This window comes from Conger conger, chromosome 18 (genome assembly GCF_963514075.1).
Source record: "Conger conger chromosome 18, fConCon1.1, whole genome shotgun sequence".
Classification (NCBI taxonomy): Eukaryota; Metazoa; Chordata; class Actinopteri; order Anguilliformes; family Congridae; genus Conger; species Conger conger.
Window position 1 is genome coordinate 29,105,119 of NC_083777.1, and position 22,403 is coordinate 29,127,521.

The 22,403-nt window shown below is 38.5% G+C and overlaps 1 protein-coding gene and 3 long non-coding RNA genes across 5 annotated transcripts; all 4 read left to right on the plus strand.

Moving 5' to 3' along the window:
• The first annotated feature begins 4,224 nt into the window (after positions 1–4,224).
• Positions 4,225–7,558, plus strand: LOC133118669 (uncharacterized). Of its 2 annotated transcripts, XR_009706414.1 has the most exons (4): positions 4,225–4,329; positions 4,578–4,772; positions 6,003–6,095; positions 6,596–7,558. It is a non-coding gene; the product is annotated as an uncharacterized LOC133118669 (long non-coding RNA). The 2 variants fall into 2 exon arrangements; XR_009706413.1 differs by having other exon boundaries at positions 4,256–4,772.
• A 645-nt stretch (positions 7,559–8,203) lies between these two features.
• On the plus strand, positions 8,204–10,628 carry LOC133118670 (uncharacterized). Its single transcript, XR_009706415.1, has 3 exons — positions 8,204–8,367; positions 9,988–10,080; positions 10,589–10,628. It is a non-coding gene; the product is annotated as an uncharacterized LOC133118670 (long non-coding RNA).
• Positions 10,629–12,707: 2,079 nt separating this feature from the next.
• Positions 12,708–15,947, plus strand: LOC133118668 (M protein, serotype 2.2-like). Its single transcript, XM_061228821.1, has 3 exons — positions 12,708–12,866; positions 14,341–14,433; positions 14,904–15,947. The coding sequence occupies exons 1-3, from the start codon at positions 12,764–12,766 to the stop codon at positions 15,380–15,382; spliced, it is 675 nt and encodes a 224-aa protein (XP_061084805.1). The 5' UTR covers positions 12,708–12,763; the 3' UTR covers positions 15,383–15,947.
• Positions 15,948–16,651: 704 nt separating this feature from the next.
• Positions 16,652–21,570, plus strand: LOC133118671 (uncharacterized). The gene is made up of 3 exons (XR_009706416.1): positions 16,652–16,756; positions 17,004–17,198; positions 21,476–21,570. It is a non-coding gene; the product is annotated as an uncharacterized LOC133118671 (long non-coding RNA).
• The last annotated feature ends 833 nt before the right edge of the window (positions 21,571–22,403 follow it).

Sequence of the window (22,403 nt, forward strand, 5' to 3'; positions counted from 1 at the left end):
TAAATTGGCTATATATATTTATCTAGTAGCACACAAGGGGGCCATATTATATTAAAGAAACACAGCATTTCTTTTTTGTTGTTGTTGAGACAAACATTCGTTAGCTATCTAGCTAGCTAGTCACTAGTCTTCAATTTAGTCAGCTAACGTTAGCTAACGTCAGCTAGCTAACTAGTTCGATGTTATTTAATGATGACATTTAAATTATATTTCAACCGTAAAATAAAGTTTAGAGGCTCACAAACTGCACCATATAGTCTAAGCTTGCAGGCTGCCCTGTTACATCTTGGTGGTTCTGACTTTTTACCGCACATTTGCCAGTCTTGCAAGTGGAAAAGATGAGGTCTTGACTGACAAAACAGCCAATAACGTGTGAAGATTGGTGCTTCTGACAGGTGCGCTTTTGATGCACATTTGGAAAAAAAGCAGTAGAACGGGAAAGACGGTGTCTTGGTAAAAACGGTATCCGGGTAACATTATAGAAGACTGACTATCTGCTAATCAGATTTTAGTGGCCACCCCTTTAGAACCGCCCTTGCTCAGGACAGCCTGGCCAGGATCTACCTGGACACCGATAAGCTTCCCTACATTGGTATGTACTACTTGTCCAGGATGCCATTTTGGGTTTTGCGCTCCAGAGTATGTTGTGTGTTTGTAGCTCTTGATGTGTGTTACTGCTGCTGTTCTCTGATCCTGATGTCAGCTTTGGGACATCAGTGGTCCTCACTCCTGGGCCTAGAGAGCCACAGGGTGTGCTGGCTTTTTGGCTTTTGTTACTCAGCACCTAATTGATCATTGAATTAAATTGTGTGTGTGTGCGCGTGTGTGTGTGCGTGTGTGTGTGCGCGTGGGTGTGTACGTGTGTGTGCGTGCGTGTGTGCGTGCGTGCGTGCGTGCGTGCGTGTGCTTCAGCTCAGAGAGAAGAGAGAAGCTGAAGCAGAGAGAGGTTCCAGTCGCCAGCAGTGTGTGATATCCCTCAGCCAAGCCAACTGGAAGGTAACGCCTGGCTCAGTACACCCCATGCAGTATACTCTATGCATTGATTCAGTACACAACATTCAGTATACCCCAGGCATTGATTGATTCAGTATACAACATTCAGTATACCCCATGCATTGATTCAGAAACCACACCTTCTGTCTCTTAGATTAATGTTCACTTGTGTGTAGTTGTGAGTACAGTTCTGCAGTATAGTATAGTGTTGTATAATATAGTTTAGTATAGTAACAAACTCATGCATCTTCGTCCTCAGGAAATGGTCCAAGCCTTCGATATTAAGGAGGCCATGATCAGCGCTCCTCTCCCATGCACCCCAATGGAGTGACACCACGCAGGCATGGGAGGAGAGCTTTTACACTTTATTTATAAAAACTCAATCTTTTAGCACCTTTTATAAGTGCCTCCTCATGGGACGGGCTACGCACCGGACATGCCCACACCGGGGACACTGTGTTCCCGCTTCGCTGGTGGAACAGGCCGGTCGGCTGGAGGAACTGCTGGGAAGGCGCAGTCTTTGGAACGTGTCACGTATTTTGGGAACGAGCCTAAAGCCTTTCTGATAGCCCTTCATTTTATCCTCAACTACTACCTTTTATCTTTCAGCTGTCGTACCGCTCTTGTTGGAAACAGTTTTAAATATTTCATTTTCTTCTTTTTTTTGTTGACATCTTGTTGATGATGTTGGTAATGTTTAATTAAAGAATAAAATCAGGGTGTTTTTTGGTTTTTTTTTTGGTTTTTTTACCCTACCTTCCTTCATTCCCAGACAGAATGTTGGAGAAAATTGCATTTTAAACAGTTCACCTCGGCATAAATCCACAAAACAAGCCAGTGTTTTCAGTGGGCCAGAAAAACTGAATGGCTTTAGTACATCCATCCATCCATCCATCCATTATCTTAACCCGCTTATCCTGAATAGGGTCGCAGGGGGGCTGGAGCCTATCCCAGCATACATTGGGCGAAAGGCAGGAATATACCCTGGATAGGTCGCCAGTCCATCGCAGGGCACACACACCATTCACTCATACACTCACACACTCATACACTCATACACTCATACCTATGGGCAATTTAGACTCTCCAATCAGCCTAACGTGCATGTCTTTGGACTGTGGGAGGAAACCGGAGTACCCGGAGGAAACCCACGCAAACACGGGGAGAACATGCAAACTCCACACAGAGAGGCCCCAGCCGACGGGGATACGAACCCAGGACCTCCTTGCTGTGAGGCGGCAGTGCTATCCACTGCGCCATCCGTGCCGCCGGCTTTAGTACAGTGCCACGAAAAATGATTTGCCCCATTCCTGATTTCCTCCATTATTGCATATTTCTCACATCACTGTTTGTTTTCTGATCTTCATACAACATAATATGTTACACAACGGGAACACAAAACATATCTTAGAAATGATTACATTTATTGAATTAAAACAAAGTTATTTGGAGACTGGTTTTAATTCCATCATTGAAGTCGTGCTACCGCTTCCTCCCACAGCTTCTAAAAGGGAGTCCATTTTGCCTGTGGGCACTCATGTTTTCTATCATCATCATGGTGATGACAGAATGCCAGATGACTTCACAGGAAGTGGAGGAGGGAAATAGGAAATACTTGAGACCGTCTCCTCAACGAGGTTCAATAGAAGCATGTCATTTCTAATCTATGGCTTGAGAACAGGAAACTCACTGACTGTGGTATTCTCAGATTTTAGTCATACACCATGCCTATTGCAGCATTCTACTTTTTTAGAAACTCAACTCGCTAAGACGGAAAAAGAGGTTGGTTATTAGAGGAAACATGCCTGTATGCGAACAGGCCACCTAGTACTCATTTGTCTGCATTTATTTTATTGTATTTTTATTTGACCAGGTAGGTTAACTAGGTTTGCAGTGACATCTATGGATAATCAAAATAAACAGGAAATGTTGGGGAGTGTTTTGCCAACCAGAGGCAGGGTGTGATTGGATGGCCAAAAGTAGACTAGATAGACATTTATTTATTTTACTTTCTACTACTGTGATGTACAGTTGGGGATAATAGTTATGAAAGAAACCTCCAAATGAGCTGGACATGATCCTAAATATTAAAGTCACCAGTTGAGCCTTGCCCCAAGTGTTTTAGCCTTGTTATGATACTTTTTTTTACTCTCAATTCGAAAATATTAGCTTTTAAATCACAAGTGAAGTTGTCTTAACCCATTATTTTAACCAAATCTTGAAATGGGTCAAAATGTATCACCTCTTTGGCAATCTTAAATAATGATTTTAAGCCTAAATATGTGGAAGAATAAAATAGTTTTGGCAATTAAGATTATCCTTTCTTTTGGATCTTGCTTTGTGAGATGAATGTAGAGTGTGTTCAGTTGGCCTCTCACCGTGCCTGCTGCTGAAATGGCCATGGGGCACAACGCTGTCCACACTGGAAATGCAGAGTGAACTGAACTGCACAGGAACTGAACTGCACAGGAACTGAAAAACGTTCCACCGGTCTGTTTCCTGCCTCACCATTGCATCATCACACAGAGTGAAAATAAACTGAACAATAAGCAGTTATCTTGGTTCCACACACACACGAAGGACAGGGCCATTGGTTGATAAAGTGTTCCCTTTACCAATGTCCAGAGATGATCTCAGGTATAACTTTGTGCCTTGGAAATGGCTAAATATAATGTATCCAATGTGTGCATAATTTACATGTATATATATATATATATATATATATATATATATATATATATATATATATATATATATATATATAAACCATTTGGATTTGAGATCAAAAGATAAATAGACAAAATACAGACAATAAACTTTTGTTTCATGAGAGCTAGTTACGTGCATACTGTATATGTTTTTACCGTTTTGCTGAGACAGTATATTATCGTAACTTGTAGTTTTTACTGAATGTACTCTGTTGGCTATATTCAAATATATTCCATTAAGAGCAAACTGGCAATAAAAGGTATAACTTGGCATTTAATTTCTCTGATCATAATCTCATAATCCATATATCTACTGCTGAAACCTACACTCTAAAGGACATTCTATAAAAATGTGTTTTCAGATTCACAGTCATGTGTTTTTGTAATTTTGTAAGAAAAATCAGGAGGATATTTTGCAACATTGCTGTATATTAGTCAATAAAGTACATTGCTCAAGACAAATGAAGAAGTGTTCCATTTCACACAGAAGTTATTAGTGTTAGTAATGTGGTCTTCACTCAGTAAATGCCCAGGACATGTACATCCACTGTCTCAGTGCTGAGGTGCTAGAGACACTGGATGACAGCTTGATTTGATTCTAGATGGAATGAATTGCATGTAAGAAAAGGTAGGTGAATCTTTGAATGGTAAAGAGGACTACACAGTGAGAAGTGAGTCAGTCTTGCTACAAAAGTTCTGGGGAAAAAACTAACCAAAAAAATAACTCTTTGAAGGGTTAGATTACATTACAGGTATTTAGCAGACTCTTATTAAAAACATTACACCACACTGCTACCCAAACACTATTGTGCGTATGTCACAGAAATAAATACGGTAAACAGAACCCTGATTGGTCAAGGCCATTTCCTCATTCAGCTAAAAACCTCAAACCACAGTGAGGTGACACAAAAGAGATATAAAAAGGGCAGGCAGACCGTTGGCAACAAACTCGTCACAACGGTCCAGAAATGGCGGAATCGACGATGTCCATTTCTGACGGCACATACACGGATCTCACCTCTCCAGACCATAACGTGTACGAATCATTGGGGGCGAGACCGAGCAAAACAGGTAAACTCATACACCTGTGCAGTGCATAATGAACCGGTGGTTGATGTTGTCTTTGACTGTAAAAATGTACCTTTTCATGTGAGATCAAGAATTATTCTTTTTGTTTGTTTTTTTGAGGTGTAGCTACCTGTAGTGCATATCGAGAGCATGATTTTGACAGTGTACTGTGTCTGATGGATTATCCACATGATTGTGTTAAATAATAACTTCAATAACTAGCTCAGGTTAAATAGAGCGAGATGGAACCCTCTTTGCCCAGTTTTTCTGTTTGAAAAGAGATGTTTTACACTGAGTAATGCTGTAATAATGGGGGTTTAGTTGTTTTATACTGGGTAATGCTGTAATAATGGAGGTTTAGTTGTTTTACATTGGGTAATGCTGTAATAATGGGGGTTTAGTTGTTTTACACTGGGTAATGCTGTAATAATGGGGGTTTAGTTGTTTTACACTGAGTAATGCTGTAATAATGGGGGTTTAGTTGTTTTACACTGAGTAATGCTGTAATAATGGGGGTTTAGTTGTTTTACACAGAGTAATGCTGTAATAATGGGGGTTTACTTGTTTTACACTGGGTAATGCTGTAATAATGGGGGTTTAGTTGTTTTACACTGGGTAATGCTGTAATAATGGGGGTTTACTTGTTTTACACTGGGTAATGCTGTAATAATGGGGGTTTAGTTGTTTTACACTGAGTAATGCTGTAATAATGGGGGTTTAGTTGTTTTACACTGGGTAATGCTGTAATAATGGGGGTTTACTTGTTTTACACTGGGTAATGCTGTAATAATGGGGGTTTAGTTGTTTTACACTGAGTAATGCTGTAATAATGGGGGTTTAGTTGTTTTACACTGGGTAATGCTGTAATAATGGGGGTTTAGTATTTTACACTGGGTAATGCTGTAATAATGGTGGTTTAGTTGTTTTACACTGGGTAATGCTGTAATAATGGGGGTTTAGTTGTTTTACACTGGGTAATGCTGTAATAATGGGGGTTTAGTTGTTTTACACTGGGTAATGCTGTAATAATGGGGGTTTAGTTGTTTTACACTGAGTAATGCTGTAATAATGGTGGTTTAGTTGTTTTACACTGGGTAATGCTGTAATAATGGGGGTTTAGTTGTTTTACACTGAGTAATGCTGTAATAATGGGGGTTTAGTTGTTTTACACTGGGTAATGCTGTAATAATGGTGGTTTACTTGTTTTACACTGGGTAATGCTTGTGACTGCAGGACAAAGCTCTCCTCTCTACAGACAGGCTGCAGTGGCTCTGGGGCTGCTGTGTGTCATCTTACTGACTGCCACCATCACCCTGTGTGTCCTCTGTGAGTATGATACAGTGTGTGTGTGTGTGTGTGTTCTCTGTGAGTATGATACAGTGTGTGTGTGTGTCTATTCATTGAGAATGACACAGTCAGTGTGTGTGTCCTTGTAACATTTTTCTTCTTGTTTGCTGCCTAACATCACGCCATTTTTTCCTTTGCACCCGTTTGTGTTAATGCTTATACTTAATGAGTTCATTCATTTTGTATGTGATGTCACTCCAAATATTGATCCTGACCTTTGTTGAGGTATTAATTCTATAACACGAGCTTTACCTCATTGACCGTATTTCAAATATTCATTTGATTACATAAATGAAAAGGATTGGTAAATTGGTTGTTGATGCATTGGTATCTGTGACCGCAACAAAGCCGCAACACAGTGAATATTTTCCTCAGAGTAAATCTGACCCTCAGTACTGTATAGATACAGGGCATGATATAACCTGGCAGATGCTCATCCTGCCATCCCATTTCATTTTCCCAACATATCTTTGTCTTAGATACAAGAGGTCTGGAGGAGCCCAATGGCCACAATAGCACTGTCTGTGTTGACAAATACCAGCCATGGAAAGACTACAACAACCTATCTACTGCGAAAGACCAACTACAGACAGACTACAATAGCCTAGTTACTGCGAAAGAGAAACTACAGACAGACTACAATAGCCTAGTTACTGCGAAAGAGAAACTACAGACAGACTACAATAGCCTAGTTACTGCGAAAGAGAAACTACAGACAGACTACAATAGCCTAGTTACTGCGAAAGAGAAACTACAGACAGACTACAATAGCCTAGTTACTGCGAAAGAGAAACTACAGACAGACTACAATAGCCTAGTTACTGCGAAAGAGAAACTACACACAGACTACGACAGCCTCACCTTGCCTGCTGCTTAAATGGCCATGGGGCACAACGCTGTCCACACTGGAGGGCGGCCTGTAGTGTAGTGGTTAAGGTAAAGGACTGGGACACGCAAGGTTGGTGGTTCTAATCCCGGAGTAGCCACAATACGATCCGCACAGCCGTTGGGCCCTTGAGCAAGGCCCTTAACCCTGCATTGCTCCAGGGGAGGATTGTCTCCTGCTTAGTCTAATCAACTGAACGTCGCTCTGGATAAGAGCGTCTGCCAAATGCCAATAATGTAATGTAATGTTATGAAATGCACAGGAACTGAACTGCACAGGTTCCACCGGTCTGTTTCCTGCCTCACCATTGCATCATCACACAGAGCCTGAGTGAAAATAAACTAAACAATAAGCAGTTATCTTGGTTCCACACACACACGAAGGACAGGGCCATTGGTTGATAAAGTGTTCCCTTTACCAATGTCCAGACATGATCTCAGGTATAACTTTGTGCCTTGGAAATGGCTAAATATAATGTATCTAATGTGTGCATAATTGACATGTTGCGTGCTTCCTCACAAAGTCATGAATTAAAATCACCATCCTTTGTTTTCAACGCAGTGATTTATCTGTATCAAAAGGACAATCGATAGGTTTGACTATAAGAAAACGTACACTAAGTTTCTTATGATCACAATAAAAGTGAGTACTACTATGTAGTTACTTACCATCAATTTCATTTAGAAATGTAAGGCAAGAGAATAACATCTATAAGCTGCCCCAGGAAAGGGAAAAACACTTGAAGAGTACGTATGGTAACAGTCCAAATGGTTTTTATATATATATATATATAAACCATTTGGATTTGAGATCAAAAGATAAATAGACAAAATACAGACAATAAACTTTTGTTTCATGAGAGCTAGTTACGTGCATATTGTTTATGTTTTTACCATTTTGCTGAGACAGTATATTATCGTATATTGTAGTTTTTACTGAATGTACTCTGTTGGCTATAATCAAATATATTCCATTGAGAGCAAACTGGCAATAAAAGGTATAACTTGGCATTTAATTTCTCTGATCATAATCTCATAATCCATATATCTACTGCTGAAACCTACACTCTAAAGGACATTCTATAAAAATGTGTTTTCAGATTCACAGTCATGTGTTTTTGTAATTTTGTAAGAAAAATCAGGAGGATATTTTGCAACATTGCTGTATATTAGTCAATAAAGTACATTGCTCAAGACAAATGAAGAAGTGTTCCATTTCACACAGAAGTTATTAGTGTTCGTAATGTGGTCTTCACTCAGTAAATGCCCAGGACGTGTACATCCACTGTCTCAGTGCTGAGGTGCTAGAGACACTGGATGACAGCTTGATTTGATTCGAGATGGAATAAATTGCATGTAAGAAAAGGTAGGTGAATCTTTGAATGGTAAAGGAGGACTACAAAGGGAGAAGTGAGTCAGTCTTGCTACGAAAGTTCTGGGGGAAAAACTAACCAAAAAAATAACTCTTTGAAGGGTTAGATTACATTACAGGTATTTAGCAGACTCTTATTAAAAACACTACACCACACTGCTACCCAAACACTATTGTGCGCATGTCACAGAAATAAATAAGGTAAACAGAACCCTGATTGGTCAAGGCCATTTCCTCATTCAGCTAAAAACCTCAAACCACAGTGAGGTGACACAAAAGAGATATAAAAAGGGCAGGCAGACCGTTGGCAACAAACTGAAATGGCGGAAACGACGATTTCCATTTCTGATGGCACATACATGGATCTCACCTCTCCAGACCATAACGTGTACGCATCATTGGGTGCGAGACCGAGCAAAACAGGTAAACTCATACACCTGTGCAGTGCATAATGAACCGGTGGTTGATGTTGTCTTTGACTGTAAAAATGTACCTTTTCATGTGAGATCAAGAATTATTCTTTTTGTTTGTTTTTTTGAGGTGTAGCTACCTGTAGTGCATATCGAGAGCATGATTTTGACAGTGTACTGTGTCTGATGGATTATCCACATGATTGTGTTAAATAATAACTTCAATAACTAGCTCAGGTTAAATAGAGCGAGATGGAACCCTCTTTGCCCAGTTTTTCTGTTTGAAAAGAGATGTTTTACACTGAGTAATGCTGTAATAATGGGGGTTTAGTTGTTTTATACTGGGTAATGCTGTAATAATGGAGGTTTAGTTGTTTTACATTGGGTAATGCTGTAATAATGGGGGTTTAGTTGTTTTACACTGGGTAATGCTGTAATAATGGGGGTTTAGTTGTTTTACACTGAGTAATGCTGTAATAATGGGGGTTTAGTTGTTTTACACTGAGTAATGCTGTAATAATGGGGGTTTAGTTGTTTTACACTGAGTAATGCTGTAATAATGGGGGTTTACTTGTTTTACACTGGGTAATGCTGTAATAATGGGGGTTTAGTTGTTTTACACTGGGTAATGCTGTAATAATGGGGGTTTACTTGTTTTACACTGGGTAATGCTGTAATAATGGGGGTTTAGTTGTTTTACACTGAGTAATGCTGTAATAATGGGGGTTTAGTTGTTTTACACTGGGTAATGCTGTAATAATGGGGGTTTACTTGTTTTACACTGGGTAATGCTGTAATAATGGGGGTTTAGTTGTTTTACACTGAGTAATGCTGTAATAATGGGGGTTTAGTTGTTTTACACTGGGTAATGCTGTAATAATGGGGGTTTAGTTGTTTTACACTGGGTAATGCTGTAATAATGGTGGTTTAGTTGTTTTACACTGGGTAATGCTGTAATAATGGGGGTTTAGTTGTTTTACACTGGGTAATGCTGTAATAATGGGGGTTTACTTGTTTTACACTGGGTAATGCTGTAATAATGGGGGTTTAGTTGTTTTACACTGAGTAATGCTGTAATAATGGTGGTTTAGTTGTTTTACACTGGGTAATGCTGTAATAATGGGGGTTTAGTTGTTTTACACTGGGTAATGCTATAATAATGGTGGTTTACTTGTTTTACACTGGGTAATGCTTGTGACTGCAGGACAAAGCTCTCCTCTCTACAGACAGGCTGCAGTGGCTCTGGGGCTGCTGTGTGTCATCTTACTGACTGCCACCATCACCCTGTGTGTCCTCTGTGAGTATGATACAGTGTGTGTGTGTGTGTGTGTGTGTGTGTTCTCTGTGAGTATGATACAGTGTGTGTGTGTGTCTATTCATTGAGAATGACACAGTCAGTGTGTGTGTCCTTGTAACATTTTTCTTCTTTTTTGCTGCCTAACATCACGCCATTTTTTCCTTTGCACCCGTTTGTGTAAATGCTTATACTTAATGAGTTCATTCATTTTGTATGTGATGTCACTCCAAATATTGATCCTGACCTTTGTTGAGGTATTAATTCTATAACACGAGCTTTACCTCATTGACCGTATTTCAAATATTCATTTGATTACATAAATGAAAAGGATTGGTAAATTGGTTGTTGATGCATTGGTATCTGTGACCGCAACAAAGCCGCAACACAGTGAATATTTTCCTCAGAGTAAATCTGACCCTCAGTACTGTATAGATACAGGGCATGATATAACCTGGCAGATGCTCATCCTGCCATCCCATTTCATTTTCCCAACATATCTTTGTCTTAGATACAAGAGGTCTGGAGGAGCCCAATGGCCACAATAGCACTGTCTGTGTTGACAAATACCAGCCATGGAAAGACTACAACAACCTATCTACTGCGAAAGACCAACTACAGACAGACTACAATAGCCTAGTTACTGCGAAAGAGAAACTACAGACAGACTACAATAGCCTAGTTACTGCGAAAGAGAAACTACAGACAGACTACAATAGCCTAGTTACTGCGAAAGAGAAACTACAGACAGACTACAATAGCCTAGTTACTGCGAAAGAGAAACTACAGACAGACTACAATAGCCTAGTTACTGCGAAAGAGAAACTACAGACAGACTACAATAGCCTAGTTACTGCGAAAGAGAAACTACAGACAGACTACAATAGCCTAGTTACTGCGAAAGAGAAACTACAGACAGACTACGAGAGCCTCACCTTGCCTGCTGCTTAAATGGCCATGGGGCACAACGCTGTCCACACTGGAGGGCGGCCTGTAGTGTAGTGGTTAAGGTAAAGGACTGGGACACGCAAGGTTGGTGGTTCTAATCCCGGAGTAGCCACAATATGATCCGCACAGCCGTTGGGCCCTTGAGCAAGGCCCTTAACCCTGCATTGCTCCAGGGGAGGATTGTCTCCTGCTTAGTCTAATCAACTGAACGTCGCTCTGGATAAGAGCGTCTGCCAAATGCCAATAATGTAATGTAATGTTATGAAATGCACAGGAACTGAACTGCACAGGTTCCACCGGTCTGTTTCCTGCCTCACCATTGCATCATCACACAGAGCCTGAGTGAAAATAAACTAAACAATAAGCAGTTATCTTGGTTCCACACACACACGAAGGACAGGGCCATTGGTTGATAAAGTGTTCCCTTTACCAATGTCCAGAGATGATCTCAGGTATAACTTTGTGCCTTGGAAATCGCTAAATATAATGTATCTAATGTTTGCATAATTTGTATGTGGCGTGCTTCCTCACAAAGTCATGAATTAAAATCACCATCCTTTGTTTTCAACGCAGTGATTTATCTGTATCAAAAGGACAATCGATAGGTTTGACTATAAGAAAACGTACACTAAGTTTCTTATGATCACAATAAAAGTGAGTACTACTATATAGTTACTTACTATTAATTTCATTTAGAAATGTAAGGCAAGAGAATAAGATCTATAAGCTACCCCAGGAAAGGGAAAAACACTTGAAGAGTACGTATGGTAACAGTAGAGTGAAATTAGTTAATTTTATATATATATATATATATATATATATATATATATATATATATATATATATATATATAAACCATTTGGATTTGAGATCAAAAGATAAATAGACAAAATACAGACAATAAACTTTTATTTTATGAGAACTAGTTACGTGCATACTGTATATGTTTTTACCATTTTGCTGAGACAGTATATTATCGTATCTTGTCGTTTTTACTGAATGTACTCTGTTGGCTATATTCAAATATATTCCATTGAGAGCAAACTGGCAATAAAAGGTATAACTTGGCATTTAATTTCTCTGATCATAATCTCATAATCCATATATCTACTGCTGAAACCTACACTGTAAAGGACATTCTATAAAAATGTGTTTTCAGATTCACAGTCATGTGTTTTTGCAATATTGTAAAAAAAAAATCAGGAGGATATTTTGCAACATTGCTGTATATTAGTCAATAAAGTACATTGCTTACGGCAAATGAAGAAGTGTTCCATTTCACACAGAAGTTATTAGTGTTCGTAATGTGGTCTTCACTCAGTAAACGCCCAGGAGGGGTACATCCACTATCTCAGTGCTGAGGTGCTAGAGACACTGGATGACAGCTTGATTTGATTCGAGATGGAATAAATTGCATGTAAGAAAAGGTAGGTGAATCTTTGAATGGTAAAGGAGGACTACAAAGGGAGAAGTGAGTCAATCTTGCTACAAAAGTTCTGGGGGAAAAACTAACCAAAAAAATAACTCTTTGAAGGGTTAGATTACATTACAGGTATTTAGCAGACTTATTAAAAACATTACACCACACTGCTACACAAACACTATTTTGCGCATGTCACTGAAACAAATAACGTAACCAGAACCCTGATTTGTCAAGGCCATTTCCTCATTCCTCACAAAAGAGATATAAAAAGGGCAGGCAGACCGTTGGCAACAAACTCATCACAACGGTCCAGAAATGGCGGAATCGACGATGTCCATTTCTGACGGCACATACACGGATCTCACCTCTCCAGACCATAACGTGTACGAATCATTGGGGGCGAGACCGAGCAAAACAGGTAAACTCATACACCTGTGCAGTGCATAATGAACCGGTGGTTGATGTTGTCCTTCACTGTAAAACTGTACCTTTTCATGTGAGATCAAGAATGATAAATAAAAAAAATAAATTAAATTTGGTGTAGCTACCTGTAGTGCATATCGAGAGCATGATTTTGACAGTGTACTGTGTCTGATGGATTATCCACATGATTGTGTTAAATAATAACTTCAATAACTAGCTCAGGTTAAATAGAGCGAGATGGAACCGTCTTTGCCCAGTTTTTCTGTTTGAAATTAGATGTTTTACCCTGAGTAATGCTGTAATAATGGTGGTTTAGTTGTTTTACACTGGGTAATGCTGTAATAATGAAGGTTTAGTTGTTTTACACTGAGTAATGCTATAATAATGGAGGTTTAGTTGTTTTACACTGGGTAATACTGTAATAATGGAGGTTTACTTGTTTTACACTGGGTAATGCTGTAATAATGGCGGTTTAGTTGTTTTACATTGAGTAATGCTATAATAATGGTGGTTTAGTTGTTTTACACTGGGTAATGCTGTAATAATGGAGGTTTACTTGTTTTACACTGGGTAATGCTGTAATAATGGAGGTTTACTTGTTTTACACTGGGTAATGCTGTAATAATGGTGGTTTAGTTGTTTTACACTGGGTAATGCTGTAATAATGGAGGTTTACTTGTTTTACACTGAGTAATGCTGTAATAATGGTGGTTTAGTTGTTTTACACTGGGTAATGCTGTAATAATGGTGGTTTAGTTGTTTTACACTGGGTAATGCTGTAATAATGGGGGTTTAGTTGTTTTACACTGAGTAATGCTGTAATAATGGGGGTTTAGTTGTTTTACACTGGGTAATGCTGTAATAATGGAGGTTTACTTGTTTTACACTGGGTAATGCTGTAATAATGGTGGTTTAGTTGTTTTACACTGGGTAATGCTGTAATAATGGAGGTTTACTTGTTTTACACTGAGTAATGCTGTAATAATGGTGGTTTAGTTGTTTTACACTGGGTAATGCTGTAATAATGGTGGTTTAGTTGTTTTACACTGGGTAATGCTGTAATAATGGGGGTTTAGTTGTTTTACACTGAGTAATGCTGTAATAATGGTGGTTTAGTTGTTTTACACTGAGTAATGCTGTAATAATGGCGGTTTAGTTGTTTTACACTGGGTAATGCTGTAATAATGAGGGTTTAGTTGTTTTACACTGAGTAATGCTGTAATAATGGGGGTTTAGTTGTTTTACACTGGGCAATGCTGTAATAATGGGGGTTTAGTTGTTTTACACTGGGTAATGCTGTAATAATGGGGGTTTAGTTGTTTTACACTGAGTAATGCTGTAATAATGGGGGTTTAGTTGTTTTACACTGAGTAATGCTGTAATAATGGGGGTTTAGTTGTTTTACACTGAGTAATGCTGTAATAATGGGGGTTTAGTTGTTTTACACTGGGTAATGCTTGTGACTGCAGGACAAAGCTCTCCTCTCTACAGACAGGCTGCAGTGGCTCTGGGGCTGCTGTGTGTCATCTTACTGACTGCCACCATCACCCTGTGTGTCCTCTGTGAGTATGATACAGTGTGTGTGTGTGTGTGTGTGTGTCTATTCATTGAGAATGACACAGTCAGTGTGTGTGTCCTTGTAACATTTTTCTTCTTGTTTGTGCCTAACATCACGCCATTTTTTCCTTTGCACCCATTTGTGTTAATGCTTATACTTAATGAGTTCATTCATTTTGTATGTGATGTCACTCCAAATATTGATCCTGACCTTTGTTGAGGTATTAATTCTATAACACGAGCTTTACCTCATTGACCGTATTTCAAATATTCATTTGATTACATAAATGAAAAGGATTGGTAAATTGGTTGTTGATGCATTGGTATCTGTGACCGCAACAAAGCCGCAACACAGTGAATATTTTCCTCAGAGTAAATCTGACCCTCAGTACTGTATAGATACAGGGCATGATATAACCTGGCAGATGCTCATCCTGCCATCCCATTTCATTTTCCCAACATATCTTTGTCTTAGATACAAGAGGTCTGGAGGAGCCCAATGGCCACAATAGCACTGTCTGTGTTGACAAATACCAGCCATGGAAAGACTACAACAACCTATCTACTGCGAAAGACCAACTACAGACAGACTACAATAGCCTAGTTACTGCGAAAGAGAAACTACAGACAGACTACAATAGCCTAGTTACTGCGAAAGAGAAACTACAGACAGACTACAATAGCCTAGTTACTGCGAAAGAGAAACTACAGACAGACTACAATAGCCTAGTTACTGCGAAAGAGAAACTACAGACAGACTACAATAGCCTAGTTACTGCGAAAGAGAAACTACACACAGACTACAATAGCCTAGTTACTGCGAAAGAGAAACTACAGACAGACTACAATAGCCTAGTTACTGCGAAAGAGAAACTACAGACAGACTACAATAGCCTAGTTACTGCGAAAGAGCAGCTACAGAAAGAATACAACCGCACCGTGCCTGCTGCTTAAATGGCCATGGGGCACAACGCTGTCCACACTGGAGGGCGGCCTGTAGTGTAGTGGTTAAGGTAAAGGACTGGGACACGCAAGGTTGGTGGTTCTAATCCTGGAGTAGCCACAACATGATCCGCACAGCCGTTGGGCCCTTGAGCAAGGCCCTTAACCCTGCATTGCTCCAGGGGAGGATTGTCTCCTGCTTAGTCTAATCAACTGAACGTCGCTCTGGATAAGAGCGTCTGCCAAATGCCAATAATGTAATGTAATGTTATGAAATGCACAGGAACTGAACTGCACAGGTTCCACCGGTCTGTTTCCTGCCTCACCATTGCATCATCACACAGAGCCTGAGTGAAAATAAACTGAACAATAAGCAGTTATCTTGGTTCCACACACACACGAAGGACAGGGCCATTGGTTGATAAAGTGTTCCCTTTACCAATGTCCAGAGATGATCTCAGGTATAACTTTGTGCCTTGGAAATCGCTAAATATAATGTATCTAATGTGTGCATAATTTACATGTGGCGTGCTTCCTCACAAAGTCATGAATTAAAATCACCATCCTTTGTTTTCAACGCAGTGATTTATCTGTATCAAAAGGACAATCGATAGGTTTGACTATAAGAAAACGTACACTAAGTTTCTTATGATCACAATAAAAGTGAGTACTACTATGTAGTTACTTACCATCAATTTCATTTAGAAATGTAAGGCAAGAGAATAACATCTATAAGCTGCCCCAGGAAAGGGAAAAACACTTGAAGAGTACGTATGGTAACAGTCCAAATGGTTTTTATATATATATATATATAAACCATTTGGATTTGAGATCAAAAGATAAATAGACAAAATACAGACAATAAACTTTTGTTTCATGAGAGCTAGTTACGTGCATATTGTTTATGTTTTTACCATTTTGCTGAGACAGTATATTATCGTATCTTGTAGTTTTTACTGAATGTACTCTGTTGGCTATAATCAAATATATTCCATTGAGAGCAAACTGGTAATAAAAGGTATAACTTGGCATTTAATTTCTCTGATCATAATCTCATAATCCATATATCTACTGCTGAAACCTACACTCTGAAGGACATTCTATAAAAATGTGTTTTCAGATTCACAGTCATGTGTTTTTGTAATTTTGTAAGAAAAATCAGGAGGATATTTTGCAACACTGCTGTATATTAGTCAATAAAGTACATTGCTTAAGGCAAATGAAGAAGTGTTCCATTTCACACAGAAGTTATTAGTGTTAGTAATGTGGTCTTCACTCAGTAAATGCCCAGGACGTGTACATCCACTGTCTCAGTGCTGAGGTGCTAGAGACACTGGATGACAGCTTGATTTGATTCGAGATGGAATAAATTGCATGTAAGAAAAGGTAGGTGAATCTTTGAATGGTAAAGGAGGACTACAAAGGGAGAAGTGAGTCAGTCTTGCTACGAAAGTTCTGGGGGAAAAACTAACCAAAAAAATAACTCTTTGAAGGGTTAGATTACATTACAGGTATTTAGCAGACTTATTAAAAACACTACACCACACTGCTACCCAAACACTATTGTGCGCATGTCACAGAAACAAATAAGGTAAACAGAACCCTGATTGGTCAAGGCCATTTCCTCATTCAGCTAAAAACCTCAAACCACAGTGAGGTGACACAAAAGAGATATAAAAAGGGCAGGCAGACCGTTGGCAACAAACTTGTCACAACGGTCCAGAAATGGCGGAATCGACGATTTCCATTTCTGATGGCACATACATGGATCTCACCTCTCCAGACCATAACGTGTACGCATCATTGGGTGCGAGACCGAGCAAAACAGGTAAACTCATACACCTGTGCAGTGCATAATGAACCGGTGGTTGATGTTGTCTTTGACTGTAAAAATGTACCTTTTCATGTGAGATCAAGAATGATAAAAATAAATAAATAAAATAATTAGGTGTAGCTACCTGTAGTGCATATCGAGAGCATTATTTTGACTGTGCCTGATGGATTATCCACATGATTGTGTTCAATAATAACTTCAATAACTAGCTCAGGTTAAATAGAGAGATGGAACCCTCTTTGCCCAATTTTTCTGTTTGAAAAGAGATGTTTCACCCTGAGTAATGCTGCAATAATGGTGGTTTAGTTGTTTTACACTGAGTAATGCTGTAATAATGGTGGTTTAGTTATTTTACACTGGGTAATGCTGCAATAATGGTGGTTTAGTTGTTTTGCACTGAGTAATGCTGTAATAATGGAGGTTTACTTGTTTTACCCTGAGTAATGCTGTAATAATGGAGGTTTAGTTGTTTTACACTGGGTAATGCTGTAATAATGGTGGTTTAGTTATTTTACACTGGGTATTGCTGTAATAATGGTGGTTTAGTTGTTGTACACTGGGTAATGCTGTAATAATGGTGGTTTAGTTGTTTTACACTGAGTAATGCTGTAATAATGGTGGTTTAGTTATTTTACACTGGGTAATGCTGTAATAATGGTGGTTTAGTTGTTTTACACTGGGTAATGCTGTAATAATGGTGGTTTAGTTGTTTTACACTGGGTAATGCTGTAATAATGGTGGTTTAGTTGTTTTACCCTGAGTAATGCTGTAATAATGGAGGTTTAGTTGTTTTACACTGGGTAATGCTACAATAATGGTGGTTTAGTTGTTTTACACTGGGTAATGCTGTAATAATGGGGGTTTAGTTGTTTTACACTGAGTAATGCTGTAATAATGGTGGTTTAGTTGTTTTACACTGAGTAATGCTGTAATAATGGTGGTTTAGTTGTTTTACACTGAGTAATGCTGTAATAATGGTGGTTTAGTTGTTTTACACTGAGTAATGCTATAATAATGGGGGTTTAGTTGTTTTACACTGGGTAATGCTGTAATAATAGGGGTTTAGTTGTTTTACACTGGGTAATGCTGTAATAATGGGGGTTTAGTTGTTTTACACTGGGTAATGCTATAATAATGGTGGTTTAGTTGTTTTACACTGGGTAATGCTGTAATAATGGTGGTTTAGTTGTTTTACACTGGGTAATGCTGTAATAATGGGGGTTTAGTTGTTTTACACTGGGTAATGCTGTAATAATGGTGGTTTAGTTGTTTTACACTGGGTAATGCTGTAATAATGGGGGTTTAGTTGTTTTACACTGGGTAATGCTGTAATAATGGTGGTTTAGTTGTTTTACACTGGGTAATGCTGTAATAATGGGGGTTTAGTTGTTTTACACTGGGTAATGCTGTAATAATGGTGGTTTAGTTGTTTTACACTGAAGAATAATGCTGTAATAATGGTGGTTTAGTTGTTTTACACTGAGTAATGCTGTAATAATGGTGGTTTAGTTGTTTTACACTGGGTAATGCTGTAATAATGGTGATTTAGTTGTTTTACACTGGGTAATGCTGTAATAATGGAGGTTTAGTTGTTTTACACTGAGTAATGCTGTAATAATGGAGGTTTAGTTGTTTTACACTGGGTAATGCTGTAATAATGGAGGTTTAGTTGTTTTACACTGGGTAATGCTATAATAATGGGGGTTTAGTTGTTTTACACTGGGTAATGCTGTAATAATGGTGGTTTAGTTGTTTTACACTGGGTAGTGCTATAATAATGGGGGTTTAGTTGTTTTACACTGGGTAATGCTGTAATAATGGTGGTTTAGTTGTTTTACACTGGGTAATGCTGTAATAATGGGGGTTTAGTTGTTTTACACTGGGTAATGCTGTAATAATGGTGGTTTAGTTGTTTTACACTGAGTAATGCTGTAATAATGGGGGTTTAGTTGTTTTACACTGGGTAATGCTGTAATAATGGTGGTTTAGTTGTTTTACACTGATGAATAATGCTGTAATAATGGTGGTTTAGTTGTTTTACACTGATTAATGCTGTAATAATGGTGGTTTAGTTGTTTTACACTGGGTAATGCTGTAATAATGGTGGTTTAGTTGTTTTACACTGGGTAATGCTGTAATAATGGAGGTTTAGTTGTTTTACACTGAGTAATGCTGTAATAATGGAGGTTTCGTTGTTTTACACTGGGTAATGCTGTAATAATGGAGGTTTAGTTGTTTTACACTGGGTAATGCTGTAATAATGGAGGTTTAGTTGTTTTACACTGAGTAATGCTGTAATAATGGGGGTTTGGTTGTTTTACACTGGGTAATGCTGTAATAATAGAGGTTTAGTTGTTTTACACTGGGTAATGCTGTAATAATGGTGGTTTAGTTGTTTTACACTGGGTAATGCTGTAATAATGGTGGTTTAGTTGTTTTACACTGGGTAATGCTGTAATAATAGAGGTTTAGTTGTTTTACACTGAGTAATGCTGTAATAATGGAGGTTTAGTTGTTTTACACTGGGTAATGCTGTAATAATAGAGGTTTAGTTGTTTTACACTGAGTAATGCTGTAATAATGGAGGTTTAGTTGTTTTACACTGGGTAATGCTGTAACAATGGGGGTTTAGTTGTTTTACACTGGGTAATGCTGTAATAATGAGGGTTTAGTTGTTTTACACTGGGTAATGCTGTAATAATGGGGGTTTAGTTGTTTTACACTGGGTAATGCTGTAATAATGGTGGTTTAGTTGTTTTACACTGGGTAATGCTGTAATAATGGGGGTTTAGTTGTTTTACACTGGGTAATGCTGTAATAATGGTGGTTTAGTTGTTTTACACTGGGTAATGCTGTAATAATGGGGGTTTAGTTGTTTTACACTGGGTAATGCTGTAATAATGGTGGTTTAGTTGTTTTACACTGAAGAATAATGCTGTAATAATGGTGGTTTAGTTGTTTTACACTGAGTAATGCTGTAATAATGGTGGTTTAGTTGTTTTACACTGGGTAATGCTGTAATAATGGTGATTTAGTTGTTTTACACTGGGTAATGCTGTAATAATGGAGGTTTAGTTGTTTTACACTGAGTAATGCTGTAATAATGGAGGTTTAGTTGTTTTACACTGGGTAATGCTGTAATAATGGAAGTTTAGTTGTTTTACACTGGGTAATGCTATAATAATGGGGGTTTAGTTGTTTTACACTGGGTAATGCTGTAATAATGGTGGTTTAGTTGTTTTACACTGGGTAGTGCTATAATAATGGGGGTTTAGTTGTTTTACACTGGGTAATGCTGTAATAATGGTGGTTTAGTTGTTTTACACTGGGTAATGCTGTAATAATGGGGGTTTAGTTGTTTTACACTGGGTAATGCTGTAATAATGGTGGTTTAGTTGTTTTACACTGAGTAATGCTGTAATAATGGGGGTTTAGTTGTTTTACACTGGGTAATGCTGTAATAATGGTGGTTTAGTTGTTTTACACTGATGAATAATGCTGTAATAATGGTGGTTTAGTTGTTTTACACTGATTAATGCTGTAATAATGGTGGTTTAGTTGTTTTACACTGGGTAATGCTGTAATAATGGTGGTTTAGTTGTTTTACACTGGGTAATGCTGTAATAATGGAGGTTTAGTTGTTTTACACTGAGTAATGCTGTAATAATGGAGGTTTCGTTGTTTTACACTGGGTAATGCTGTAATAATGGAGGTTTAGTTGTTTTACACTGGGTAATGCTGTAATAATGGAGGTTTAGTTGTTTTACACTGAGTAATGCTGTAATAATGGGGGTTTGGTTGTTTTACACTGGGTAATGCTGTAATAATAGAGGTTTAGTTGTTTTACACTGGGTAATGCTGTAATAATGGTGGTTTAGTTGTTTTACACTGGGTAATGCTGTAATAATGGTGGTTTAGTTGTTTTACACTGGGTAATGCTGTAATAATAGAGGTTTAGTTGTTTTACACTGAGTAATGCTGTAATAATGGAGGTTTAGTTGTTTTACACTGGGTAATGCTGTAATAATAGAGGTTTAGTTGTTTTACACTGAGTAATGCTGTAATAATGGAGGTTTAGTTGTTTTACACTGGGTAATGCTGTAACAATGGGGGTTTAGTTGTTTTACACTGGGTAATGCTGTAATAATGGGGGTTTAGTTGTTTTACACTGAGTAATGCTGTAATAATGGGGGTTTAGTTGTTTTACACTGAGTAATGCTGTAATAATGGTGGTTTACTTTTTTTACACTGGGTAATGCTTGTGACTGCAGGACAAAGCTCTCCTCTCTACAGACAGGCTGCAGTGGCTCTGGGGCTGCTGTGTGTCATCTTACTGACTGCCACCATCACCCTTTGTGTCCTCTATGATACAGTGTGTGTGTGTGTGTCTATTCATTGAGAATGACACAGTCAGTGTGTGTGTCCTTGTAACATTTTTCTTCTTGTTTGCTGCCTAACATCACGCCATTTTTTCCTTTGCACCCGTTTGTGTTCATGCTTATACTTAATGAATTCATTCATTTTGTATGTGATGTCACTCCAAATATTGATCCTGACCTTTGTTGAGGTATTATTTCTGTAACATGGCGTTGTGAAGCTGTACCTAACATATTTCCTGACTGAATTTAGTTGATTACATAAATGAAAAGTATTGGTAAATTGGTTGTTGATGTATTGGTATCTGTGACCGCAACAAAGCCGCAACACAGTGAATATTTTCCTGAGAGTAAATCTCTCAGTACTGTATAGACACAGGGCATGATATAACCTGGCAGATGCTCATCCTGCTATCCCAATTCATTTTCCCCACATATCTTCGTCTTAGATACAAGTGGTCCGGAGGAGCCCAATGGCCACAATAGCACTGTCTGTGATGACAAATACCAGCTATGGAAAGACTACAACAACCTATCTACTGCGAAAGACCAACTACAGACAGACTACAGCAGCCTATCTACTGCGAAGGACCAACGACAGAAAGACTACAGCAGCCTATCTACTGCGAAAGACCAACTACAGACAGACTACAATAGCCTAGCTACTGCGAAAGATCAGCTACAGAAAGACTACAATAGCTTATCTACTGCGAAAGACCAACTACAGACAGAATATGACAACCTATCTACTGCGAAAGAGAACTTGAGTAAGAACACAGCATCAGCACAGAACTGCATAAAAACTGCACTGCAGTTGAAAAAG

What these genes read in the sequence shown, in the direction of transcription:
- LOC133118668 (XM_061228821.1), top strand. Translation starts at nt 12,764, where the DNA reads ATGGCGGAATCGACGATGTCCATTTCTGACGGCACATACACGGATCTC. An exon ending in GGCGAGACCGAGCAAAACAG is followed by an intron (nt 12,867 to 14,340) that starts GTAAACTCATAC and finishes TTGTGACTGCAG; the next exon opens with GACAAAGCTCTCCTCTCTAC. An exon ending in CATCACCCTGTGTGTCCTCT is followed by an intron (nt 14,434 to 14,903) that starts GTGAGTATGATA and finishes TCTTTGTCTTAG; the next exon opens with ATACAAGAGGTCTGGAGGAG.